This window comes from Erpetoichthys calabaricus, chromosome 1 (genome assembly GCF_900747795.2).
Source record: "Erpetoichthys calabaricus chromosome 1, fErpCal1.3, whole genome shotgun sequence".
In the NCBI taxonomy this organism is placed as follows: domain Eukaryota; kingdom Metazoa; phylum Chordata; class Cladistia; order Polypteriformes; family Polypteridae; genus Erpetoichthys; species Erpetoichthys calabaricus.
In genome coordinates this window covers 232,497,627-232,510,678 of record NC_041394.2, presented here as the reverse complement: position 1 = coordinate 232,510,678, position 13,052 = coordinate 232,497,627, and the positions used below count along the sequence as shown (strand labels likewise).

General features: G+C 36.8%; 1 protein-coding gene across 2 annotated transcripts in view; it reads left to right on the top strand.

The window, feature by feature from the left end:
- aass (aminoadipate-semialdehyde synthase) overlaps positions 1–13,052 on the top strand; it is a 97,271-nt gene that overhangs the window by 21,886 nt on the left and 62,333 nt on the right. For both annotated transcript variants that reach the window (XM_028812529.2, XM_051929807.1), the window contains 5 exons: positions 5,998–6,174; positions 7,330–7,414; positions 7,518–7,585; positions 7,669–7,815; positions 12,821–12,899. In XM_028812529.2, coding sequence (XP_028668362.1) covers positions 5,998–6,174; positions 7,330–7,414; positions 7,518–7,585; positions 7,669–7,815; positions 12,821–12,899 — 556 coding nt within the window. The remainder of the gene's footprint in view (positions 1–5,997; positions 6,175–7,329; positions 7,415–7,517; positions 7,586–7,668; positions 7,816–12,820; positions 12,900–13,052) is intronic.

Here is a 13,052-nt window from a genome sequence, read left to right as displayed (position 1 = left end):
AGTCTTCATATTTGTCATCAGTTTGTCATTTAAAATATTGTAGTACTTTATTATATTATTTATTATTTATTATATCTGTTGTTTTTTGGTTAATCATAGGAAAATTTTATGTTTTAAAATTACTTGTGAGTTGTTTAAATGTTTTTTTTATCATATTTGCCTTTGGTTATATATCTATTTTAATCACAGTGTTTAAAAAGGAGCAGATTGTTCTTTCATGGAATTGTACCATGGCCAATCCCAGGTCACACCTTTTGTATTGTGGTAACTACTCGGGGTCAGATGTGAACCAGTCAAGTCTGGATTACAAAGGCTTTCAAAAGCACCTCTCTTGAGCTAAATGGAGAACTCCCATCTCTGTTCATGCAGGGCTGACTGTAAACAATGCAAAGTAGAGCGCTTTCTGTTGACATGGACTGAGATCTCTCTTTCAGCCCCCACCTCACTGGACAGCACCATCTCCTACACGTTTTATAAAGTTTTCTACCTATTTCTGCCAGTTTTTAATTTATTTAAGGAGAAGGCTTCTGTTTTAGATTCCTGTTTGTCAACGTTAAACATTAAAGAGACTTTAATGAGAAACCCCATGAGAAAAGGGAAGGTGTCAGACCTTGATGGAATTTCTTTTGTGGTCCTATTCACCTTTTCAGAGGTGCTAATATGTTAAGGAAAGCAAAACTTGTCATCTCTAAATGTAATGAACAAAATGAGGAAGCAGTCATATAAACACACACACAGTTTGATGGTATATCTATATTACTAAACGAAGGTTGTATATATGCACAGATACCAGACGCGCCGAAAGCACGCGCACTGTGCCTCAGCGCCCCAGAGTCAAACCCAGCGGCTTCCCAGATTCAGTAGGTGGCACCCAAACAACACAACACGACCTGTAAACTAAACTTGAGGTAAAGCGTGCATGCCAGGTTGTATATATGCACAGATGCCAGAGGCCACAAGCAAGCCATACACAGTATAACCTCCGCCCGAACACGACTGCGCACACCACCGCATATACCTCCTTCGTTTAGTAATGTAGCCCTCCAAGCCCGGATCCGCAGCCATGGTCACTTCAGCACACAAATCCGCTGCCATCAGCAAACGACTTCTAGCTAATGACACATCCATAAAAAAACAAATACGAGACCGCATGGATAAAAACAATAAACGCAGGCGCCTACAACTTGCTTCTGAAACACCAGAACCAGATGAGTCACGGCTCCAAAAAGAAACCGCTTTAGTACAAATATATTTATTTAATAAAATGAAAACTTTCCCAGGACGCACCCACCCTCCATGATTTTTCTTCCCTCCAAATATCGGAGGGAACAGAAAGTGATTGCCATTCTTAGATTTGCGATTCTTTTGAGAATCGCGGGTTTGCTGGTAAAATAATACTTGATTGAAGTGCTTCTCTGTATTTTTGTGTCTATTGTTAACATCACCTATTACAATATGTTAAACCTTTGCTATAACAGTGAAAAGTTTCAAATGATTAAATGAGGAAACCTGTACAGGAAAGAAGATAATGCAAGGGAAAACACCTTAGTATAAATCAAGTTGTAAAATTTCTTAAGTTATTTTGATAGAAGAAGGAAGAACTTGAGAAGTTAACATTTTTTACACTGTCAGAGTGTAGTCACAGAACTTATAAAGGTGTTTTTTGAACAGTAGGTTATGGTATAGGCTTTTCAGTTAGCGGAAGAAACTTTTTAAAGCAAAATGTATCTTTATCATCTGTTTAAAACCAAATATTTATTTATACAACTTATTTTAAGCATGCTAATATATCTTTTTTATATTTTATTTTATTAAAATCAAAAGACATTCCATACATGCAAGTCAAGTTTAACAAAACTGGTTTGAAAGAAATCGACCCCCACCCATGAGAAAGAGAGCTAGGTCATCAGAGTAGCACTTTAATAATAGTAAAAATATGTAAATTAATTAAAATAGGTAGAATTGAAAAAGGGGAGAGAATCCATTTCCTCAATTTAAATGCTTATTCTAAAACATTATTTATCAGATCTTGACAGGTTTTGAAAAAGTTTTGTGCAGATCCTTTAAGTGAGAATTAGATTTTTTCCAATTTTAGATAATATATAACATCATTTATCCATTGACTTAAAAGAGGTGAGTTAGGATTCTTCCAGATGAGTGAGATAAGTCTACATGCCAATAGTGAAGTAAAGGCAATAACAATCTGTTTGTCCTTCTTCACTTTAAGCCCATATGGAAGTACACAAAACACAGCAGTGGATTAGGAGGAATTGTGACACCCAGACTGTCTGAGTGGCATTTAAAAATTTTTGTCCAAAATGATGTTAATTTGGTGCACACCCAAAACATGTGGCCCAGTGAGGCTGGAACTTGATTGCAACATTCGCAGGTTGGATCTTGCCAGGGAAACATTTTGGACAATTTTAAACGAGAGAGATGTGCTCGATATATAATTTTAAGTTGAAAAATTGTATGCTTTGCGCATATGGAGCCCAAGTGAATTCTGTGGATTCCTACCTTCCATTCCTTTTCTGAGATGTTGAGTGAGAGATCCTTTTTCCACTGTACTCTGGGATCTTTGAAAGGGAGGGACTTAAAATGTTTTTATATATTACAGAAATGCTGTTTGAGTCCTCAAGATTGTGGGAGGTGAGGGAAATTGGGTAGGTTTTGTTTAACAAAGTTTGTAATTTGAAAGTAGTGAAAGAAATGTGTTGCTGGAAAGTTAAATTTGGAGTATAGTTGTTTGTAGCATGCAAAGACATTGTCTATATACATGTCTCTAAGTGATTTAATCCCGGATGATTTCCACACATTAAAAACTCTGTACGTTTGAGCAGGTGGAAAAAGGTGGTTATCGTGCAGAGGTGCCACAGATAAAAGCTTCTCTGTCTTAAAATACTTCCTGCAGTGGTTCCATATTCTGAGTGAGTGAAGCAGTATTGGGTTGTTAGTATATTGGCGATGACATGTACTTATTGTGGTACAAAGCAAGGAAGATACATACGTACTACAGGATTTTAGTTCTATTGCAGACAAAGCCTGTGTCTGCTCACCTATTTGTGTTCAGGTTTTTATAGCTTGTATATTCGCCGCCCAGTAATAAAAGTGAAAGTTAGGTAAAGCCAAGCCACCTTGTTCCTTAGGTCTTTGTAGGTTCGCCTTTTGGATAAGTGGATGCTTTGAATTCCAAATAAATGAGGATATGGTTGACTCTAATTTCTTAAAAAATGATTTATTGATGTATATTGGAATGTTTTGAAATAGAAAAAGAAGCTTTGGGAGGATATTCATCTTGACAGTGTTAATTCTTCCAGCTAAACTGAGATGAAGGGTAGACTATGCAAGTCTTGCTTAATTTTTACCAGGCAGACAGCAAAATTGTGTTGATAAAGAGCTTTATGTTTACTCATGATGTTTACCCCATGGTATTTAAACTGATCTGCAATGATAAAAGGAAAGGTGTCCAATCTAATTTTGTGAGATTGAGAATTCACTGGAAAGAGCACACTTTTGTTCAAATTAATTCTGAGACGAGAAATCTTTTGAAATTCTGCAAGTGCTGTTAGGACCGCAGGCACAGTATTTTGTGGATCTGATATACAGAGTACCATATCATCTACATATAAAGAAATTTTCTGTTCCAAGTCCTTCTCTGGTAATCCCCTTTATCTCATATACATTTCGACAGTGAGAAGCCAGTGGCTCAATGGCAATTGCAAACAACAGTGGTGACAAGGGACATTCTTGTCTAGTACCCCGTTCTAGTTTGAAGTAGTCTGAATTGATGTTAATACGAACTGAAGCTTCTGGACAGGTATACAGTAATTTGATCCATGCACAGATGTTTGGGCCAGACCCAAATTTCTCCAATATGGTAAAAATGTAGTTCCATTCATCCATAACAAATACTTTTTCTGCATCCAACAATAATAATATCTCTGGGGTGTTTTGACTTTGTGGTTAAATATATCACATTAAACAGGCGTCAAAGATTGGAAGCTAAGTGTCTGCCAGTTTGGTCTTGTGATATTACCGAAGGAAGCACTTTCTCAATCCTTCTAGCTAGGACTTTGGAAAGTATCTTTACATTGTTATTCAAAAGTGAGATTGGTCTATATGATGCACATTCTAATAAGTCCTTATTTTGCTTAGGAAGGACGGTAACTAGAGTTGATGAAAAGTCTGAGGTAGAATTTTATTGTCTCTAGCTTCTGTAAATGTTGCTAATAAAAGGGGAGCTAGCTTAATTGAGAATTTTTTATAAAATTCGGCAGGGTAGCCATCAGGGCCTGCTCCTTTTCCCACTCTGAAATGAGTTTATAGCATCTAGTAATTCCTCTGCACTGAGAGTATCTATTTGTGGTATCTGTAATGCATCCAGAAATGCATTAGGTTGTGTCTTGTCTTCTTTAAGCTCAGTAGAATATGAAGACTTAAAGTAGTCTCTAAATGTGTGCATTATTTTTTTATGATCAGTGATTTTGTCTCCGTTTGTGTTGGTAATTGTTGGGATTGCATTGTGAGCTTCCTGCTTATGGATTTGTGGGGCTAAAATTTTAATAGCTTTCTCTCCATGCTCTAGTTATGATGTCTTAATTTAAAAATGAGTTGTTCTGTTTCTTTAGTTATCAAGAGGTTGAGTTCTGAATGCAGAGCCTGTCTTTTCCTATGAAGTGCTTCATTTGGATAGCTGGCATGTTCTTGATGTATTCTGGAAATTTCACTGATTAGCTCTAATACCTTCTTGGTTTCCAATTTATTTTTGTGGGTAAGATATGAGATAATCTGTCCTCTTAAGAAAGCCTTCAGAGTTTCCCAGAGTATTCCTGCAGAAACCTCAGAGGATGTATTTATCTCACAAAAAAATTGATTTGCCTGGATATAAATTCTGTACAGTTCTTTGTCTGCTAATAAAAGTGGGTTAAGACGCCATCTTTGAGATAAGTATGTGGGGCATAGTGATTTTAGCTCCATGATCAAAGGAGCGTTGTCAGAAATAACCATAGCATCGTATTTACAAGATTTAATCGTAGGGAAGAAATTATCTATAAAAAAAAAAAATCAATTCTTATGTAGCAGTAATGCACTGGTGAGTAGAAGGAATATGCTTTTGAGTTTGGGTTTAAAAATCTCCAGGGGTCTGATAAGTTGTGATCTATTACAAACTCTGTAATTGTTTTTGTGGTGTTAGACGTCATTGTCCCTGTAGTAGGAGACCTATCTAGGTCTGGATTTAAAACACAATTAAATTCCCCAGCCATTATAATTTTATGTGTGTTCACATTGGGAATGGATGCAAATATGTTTTGGATGAAGTCCCAATCATCCACACTGGGTATGTAGATATTTATCAAAATCACTTTTCAGTTAAATAATTTACCTATGACAATCACATATCTCCCTTCAGGATCAGATACTACATCTGTTACTACAAATGTTATTGTTCTATGTACAAGAATTCCCATAGCTCTAGTTTTCTTTGCAAAGCTGGAATGGAATATTTGGCCAGTCCAGTCTCTGTGCAGTCAAAACTGATCTTTGCTTAATAAGCGGGTCTCCTGTAAAAATACTATTTGGCATTTAGACCTGTTAGGTGAGAGAATACTTTCTTTCTCTTTAATTCATGATTCAGCGATTTAACATTCCAGCTCACAAAGTTAATTTTTTGGTCATGAAGATCTTGCTTCTGAGCTTTTGCTGTCATTTTGTAGTGTGGTCTAACCTCATGTTGGGAGGCAAAATGGGGGAGTGGGGGATCTAGGACGGCAGAGAAAAATAGCAAGCTATTTCTAATCTATTCTTTTAATCCTTATAATTATAAGTGCCAATGCAACATTAGGCTTCATGGCAATAACTCCTGGGAAAACTGGAAATTAAGGTCAATGTTGTCTTATTTTAAGTTGAGACTACAAAATGACAGCATGCTAATATATCTTTAATGAGTAAAATCCATATTATTTTTTTACATTAATTTTCAGCCATTTTTCTTTTTAGTACTATGCTAAGGCTGGTGCCATCATCCAGGAAGACATTTCTGAAGCTTCTTTGATCATTGGTGTTAAGAGGCCTCCTGATGAGAGGCTGATCCCTCTCAAGACTTATGCCTTTTTCTCCCATACCATAAAAGCTCAAGAGGCTAATATGGGACTACTAGATGAGATTTTAAAAAAGGTGTGTATTTACTATAGCTAATGTTTGGAAAGTTTTTACTATTTCCTTGTTAATAAAAATGTAATAAATTACTTTCTTGTTAATCTTAATATTTTTAACATTCGAAGAAACAACCATTTTTGCCCTGTCCAATAAATTCTTTACCTTTTTTGTTTGACAGTCTTATTATGTGATTAGTCATTCTTTGCTTACTGTTTTTATTACAATAATATATGCTACCCTCCATTCTTAGTAATACCTTATAATAAGACAGGAGTGGCAAGGTCCTGAGAGTAGACACAGAGCACCTCTAATGTTTAGGAAGATGCTGGCAGAGAGCAATATTCCCTACCACTGGGAATGGTGTCCTGTGATTAAATCGCAAAAGTAAAACAGAATTACGTGGAGAACCTGAAAAACTGGCAGAAGGTTGGCATAACTCCTTAAACCGGCAGATGGCAGGTTTCTCTGCCAGGACAACCTCCTGAAACTGTGTCATTTTAGAAGTTGTTGAAGACTTTAAAGACAACCAGAACTGATGGTGCAGTGACTTGGTAGAATTTTAGTGCAGTGCATAACCACAGAAATGGGTTGTCTTTTGATGGAAAGGTTCTCTTGTGCAAACTATAGTGAAGGAAAAGAATAAAATATTTCAAAGGCATATTTCTTTTGTGTTACAAATACCTTGCAAAACTATATCCAGGGAATGAAAATAGAGTGCTGGCAAGTTACATGACATGTTGGGGGAAAAGACCAATGTGCTTTTGAAGCAGTTTTTATTGTAAAGACAACTTTATGAATTTGGCAGCATTTAGAGTGGGAACATTTCAGTTCCTAGCATAAATGTACCAGATGTTTTGCAGTTCACTTTTTAGATAAAATTATCTTAAGCATGTTAATGAAATCTTAATACATAATTTGCCTGCCTCCTAACTCACTCACTCACTCACGTCCGTCCAAAGCCGAATGCGCAGTCGCCTTCTGCGCACGTCCGAAGCCGAATGCGCAGTCGCCTTCTGCGCACGTCCGAAGCCGAATGCGCAGTCGCCTTCTGCGCAGCTGCCCGAAAAACCTTACGAGACCGACATCCAACCCCAACATCGTGGCAGATTTTAAATCTGTTCATTGCTGCTCTAATCTGTATATTGAAAATTAATGTCTTTTTTCCACAATTAGGAGGTTCGACTTATTGATTACGAGAAGATGGTGGATCACAATGGTCTCAGAATAGTGGCCTTTGGACAGTGGGCTGGTGTAGCTGGTATACTTGCCTTTTTGTCATTATCAGATGCAATGTGGTATGTGGTATTTCAGTGGTAATACACCTCTCTTTCTCTCTGTCTCTGTTTTCTCCCTCACTGTAGGAATGATTAATATTTTGCATGGACTAGGTTTGCGCCTGCTTGCTTTAGGACATCAGACGCCTTTTATGGTATTGAGATTTTGTTTTGTATTTTTTTATGTTTTTGCTTTAATTTCTAGAATAATCCATGTAATAAACTTTTCTGTTTTCAGCATATTGGCATGGCACATAATTACCGAAACAGTAGTCAGGCTGTTCAGGCAGTAAGAGATGCTGGCTATGAAATTGCTTTAGGTTTGATGCCCAAGTCAATTGGTCCTCTTACATTTGTCTTTACTGGGACTGGAAATGTTTCAAAGGTAAAAGAACTATTTATTTTTCTCTAAACTTTCTAACCATGCAAGTTTTTTTTTCTGTTTAACCTTTTAGTCTAACAGAGGAATGTTTTATAATCTGTACCTTAGGTTTGTTTAGATATTTATTAATGATTTTATGCAATAATTTTTTCTTGTAGGTTTTTACCGTAAACTTCCATGATTTATCAAATCATTTTTCTTGAAGATATCTGTATGTAGTAGGGTTTTATACGTTGATCTGTATATACTAGTGCAAAGCTCTTGGTTCAGACCAGTTTTTCTGATCAGTCTGTTTCAGTTATATTTTGTCTCAAATAGCAGTATAAATGCTGTGTTGAATAACTCATTATCATACCTTTTAAACTTTAGAATATCTTCCATCTTTGGAAGTTAAAAGATATTCTAAAGTTTGAAAAGTATGATAATGTGATATTTCAAAATTGTGAACATAAATGATATCAAGTCAAGTCAAGTTGGGGAGCATGCACTGGCACAGTGCGTTGCCGCACCCACTACACAAAGAAACAACTCGGATCCCGGTTTGCAACCCCCTAGGTAGACACGTGGTCCAGTCCCACCCTCCGGAAATGACCCTCTGTCTGCCGCAGCCAGGTGTTACGTGGGCGACCCCTTGGCCTGGTCCAGCCACTTGGGTCCCCAACAATGAGGATCTTACAAGCCAGATCACACTCGGGGAAATGCGCCACATGGCCGTAGTGCCGTAACTGACGCTCCCTCACAATGCAGGTAATGTGCCTCATTCGGGACTCCATGAGCAGCAGCTCATTCGACACAAAGTCAAACCAACGGTACCCAAGGTTCTTTCGGAGAGACACAGTACCAAAGGAGTCCAGTCTTCATCTCAGGTCACTGGATAGCGTCCACATCTTGCAACCATATAGCAAGACAGGAAGCCCCAGGACTCTAAAGACTTGGACCTTCGTCCTTTTGCATAGATATCGGGAGTGCCACACACTCCTTTCCAGTGACCTCATGACCCCCCATGCTCCCCTAATCCGTCTACTGACTTCATAGGAAGAGTCACCAGAGACATGAATGTCACTGCCAAGGTAAGTAAACCTCTCAGCAAGGTCGACACTGTCTCTGCAGACAGACACACTGCTGATGGCTGTGCCCAAGATGTTATTAAAGGCCTGGATCTTGGTTTTTATCCAGGACACTCGCAAGCCCAGACACTCAGACTCCTCGCTCAGTCTCTCGAGTGCCTCAATCAGAGCCTTCATGGACTCTGCGAAGATCACAGCATCATCAGTAAAGTCAAGATCCGTGAATCTTTCTTCACCAACAGATGTCCCACAGCCGCTTGACCCCACTACCTTGCCCAACACCCAGTCCATACAAGCATTGAACAGAGTAAGAGCAAGAACACACCCCTGATGAACCCCAGAATCAACTGGGAAAAATGCAGAGGTCCTGCCTCCACTCTGCACAGCACTCACAGTACCAGTGTACAGGCCAGCCATGATATCCAGCAATCTCGAGGGGATCCCGTGAACCCTCAGGATGTCCCACAGGGCAGCTCGATCAACTGAGCCGATGTTTTGTTTCTCCGGAAATATGATCATCTTCTAAATGGTATATCCAATAGAAAATTCTCATAATTTTCAGCACTGAGTTTGGTAAAAAATGTATTAATTAAATTAATTTTATTAATTACCTCTTCATTAAACAAACAAGAAGAAGTTATTTTAGGTCTATTTCATGAAAGTTTTCCATTTGTGTTCTGGAGAGAGAATAGGTCATGGATTCAAATATAAGAAAAAAGGTGATGCGTATAAAATACACCACCTATACACTAGCAGGAAGTTAGATATAATTGTGACTCTTTTTCTAAGACGATGTGTGATATTGTCAGGTGCTAGTTCAGAAAGTTGCCCACTTTAAGAACTCAGTTTATCAGATTTGAATTTTTTGAGCCAGTTAATATTTAATTGCAATATATAGCATAGAGCAGGTGTGGTACTACATTTTAGGGGTGCGTGGCAGTGCAATGGGGAAGCAAGCTGATTCCTTGTTAATGTGCAGGCTAGGAATGCCAAAATACCAGAATTCTAGTATTCAATGCCAGTACCAGTGAAATTTCACAATACTCACTACCTTTCGATACTACATCAAAAACAGAAATCACATTGAACAATTTTTATTAAAAGTTACCTCCATTATTAAAGTGAACAATATTGTGCCTTTTTCTGCAATAGAATATAAAATATATAAATACTAATATATTATTTGGCTGATCCCTTTTCCATGGTGACTTATAAATTTGAAATACAACTGGTTTCATTTCTTTTGTTTTTCCATCTAGAGCAAAAGAAGGTAAAGTGACCTGCTTGTGGTTACAGAGTGTCAGTATCAGGATTTGAACCCTCAGCCTCAGGGATTGATGTCCAAAGTCAAAAACTATACCACATTGCCACAGTAGTAAAATACTGGTATACCCATCAAGGAGTTACCCAAATATCATTTAAGTGAACTTGAATCGGCAATCTCAAATATCAAAAACAACAAAAAGGGGAAATTTTATAATGTTGAGGGGATTTCAGCATAGGGTTCATAAAGGATATCATCAAGATGGACTACCTAATTTATCATACCATTTGCACATTCTGGATTTACTTTCTGACATTGTATCTCTGGTAACTGAAAAATACTACTGTACTGTACTGTTAAATTACTGAATTCCAAGATAATTCATGATATTTTAATTTAAACAAACTCTTTTTAACAGTATGCTTTTAAAAGCTGGTTTGTCAAAGAAACTCTCTGTTACGTTTGTAATATTTGCTATTGTAAAATTTATATTTGCATAATTGGGTGGTTAAAAACAAACTAAAGAGTAACAAATAAGTCAGATTGGTTCACTTTCAAAATGTTGAAATCTTGGAACTTTAATTTATTAAATTTGTCTGTCCGTTTATTTATTTATTTATTTTTACATTAAATTGTTTTTAAAGTATCTTATATGACGGATCAGACTTTGTTATTGCTTACTCTGTGTACTAGTCCAGAAGTAAAATATTAACTGGACCTTCAGATTAGCCAGTACACTTCATCACACTCAGAATTGTTCCTTTCAAGTACATGACATATGTGCTTTCCTCTATGTTTGTCACATTTTATGGGCTATATGAATAGACCTTAGTTTGGCTTCAAAAACTAAATGAATGGCACAAATTTGTCATTTGCATATGGATATTTAGCAATGATGTGCTACCTGGCATAATCATATTGCTTTGTATTTTAAAGCACTAAATATATTTTATTTTGGTATAAACAACTGGAGCAGCTTATTTCAACGGCAGTGTAGGCAAACCAAATAGCCACTTTGTCTGAAACTTGCCTCAAGTTTTACTTGCTAAGCTGTTCCTCAATGCCAGCGCGCACATTTCTATAAGCATGGTGCATGCCACATTTCTGTCACAACTGCAAACTGTACATTAGAAAATGGATGGCTACTTAAACGCACATGAAATTAAAGAATGAGTGCAAAGCCTTTGTCATTTTCTAGGGTTGATATAGGACAAAGTATTAAAAAGTGATTCATCACACTATTATTTTTGTCTCTCTTACACTCATGACACTGCAAGCTGAACAAATAAAATTGTCATCTGATCAATCATATCATTGCTCTCTCAAAGCATGCCTGAAGCTACAGTAGATGCATCCACCTTGCTTGTTTTTATATGTCCTCATTTTCCTAGCCATCACAGGGATAACTATAGATATCTGGGTTCAAGAAGAAGCCAAGGCTGTGGGCATCACAGTAGGATCTTGTGTAGGGGATTGCCGCTCTGTGGATGGTTCATTTGTTGTGGAAATCGCCAAACTCCTCTGACTGTTCATTGAAATACATAAAGTTTTTTCTACATACAGTGGATTCAGAAAGAATTTGGACCTCTTCACTTTCGACCTACTTTATTGTTTTGTAGATTTAATTTATATGGATCAATTTGCAATTTTTGCCCATCAATCTATACTTAATAACCCTGTTGATAAAGTATAAACGTGATTTGCAGAAAGGTTTGCAGATTTCTTAAAAATAAAGAACTGAAATCTGTCATTAATATAAGTATTCAGATCCATTGCTGTGCCACTCCAAATTGTGATCAGGTGCATTCTTTTTGCTTGACCGGAGTCCACACCGCGAGGATTACTAACCCAATCACTTTTGCACTTAAGTTGGCATGAACACATTTTTGACAGCCAGTTATCTTGATAGCCTATATGTTTTCTTTTTAAAAAACGGCTATGATTCTATATCATTTTGTCCTTTGCTGTTTTGCTTAAATAATTTAAAAATATCTCATTTTTTATAACCACTTCTTTAGAAGAATTTGAGGATAATAACTCTCCAGAGACCTTTGATTCAGTTTTCTTTTTGTATTAAATGAAATATACTTAAATCTGCTATATTTATCCCTGTCTGTTCACTGACTAGGATTCTGTCTAGCCTCTTCACTAATCTCTTCCATTCAAACCAGGTGCCTTTTTATGTTTTTTCTTTATGGAAAGATACATATAGGTGAAACAGCTTGCTAGCAGAGTCAATAAAACAGAACCTCAGACATGGTGGAAAGTACATGGAGCTAGCTTTCCATGGTTCAGCAAACTTTCAAAAATATGCTGTCAGCATTAGTGTAATTATAACAGCAAGGTAGAGATCATTCCTCAGGCCAAGCAGTACTGATAAATTAATAGTAGTAGTATTGCCAAATCAACAGTGTTGAGATTTATCTATCTGCTATAGTATTACTGTCTGCCTGTGTCTATTTATCATTTCTATTTTTGTCGTCTTTATCTGTCTGTGGTAGTTTACTTTTATTTCCCTGTACACTGGCTCAGAATTTCATATTCTGGGGAAGACAGCTTTCTAATTAGGATTAGTTTAGTGGAGTATTCTCTTTTTTTGAAATGCTAAATAAAAATACAGTTAATTTATGATAATGTGTATAGAATGTTGTAACAAAGAAATCTTATTTTATTGTAGGGGGCTCAAGAAATTTTCAATGAACTTCCCTGTGAGTTTGTAGAACCCGATGAACTTCAAGAGGTTTCTAAATCTGGAGGTAAACGCTTGAACCACTTAAAATTGCATTCTGGATCATTATTCATTATTTATTGTCATTCCATAGTATATTTTCATTGATTGCAGTCAAAATGTTCATACGATATTCAGAAAATAAAATACAGAAGAGAAGTGTCAGTTCTTTCAAAACATT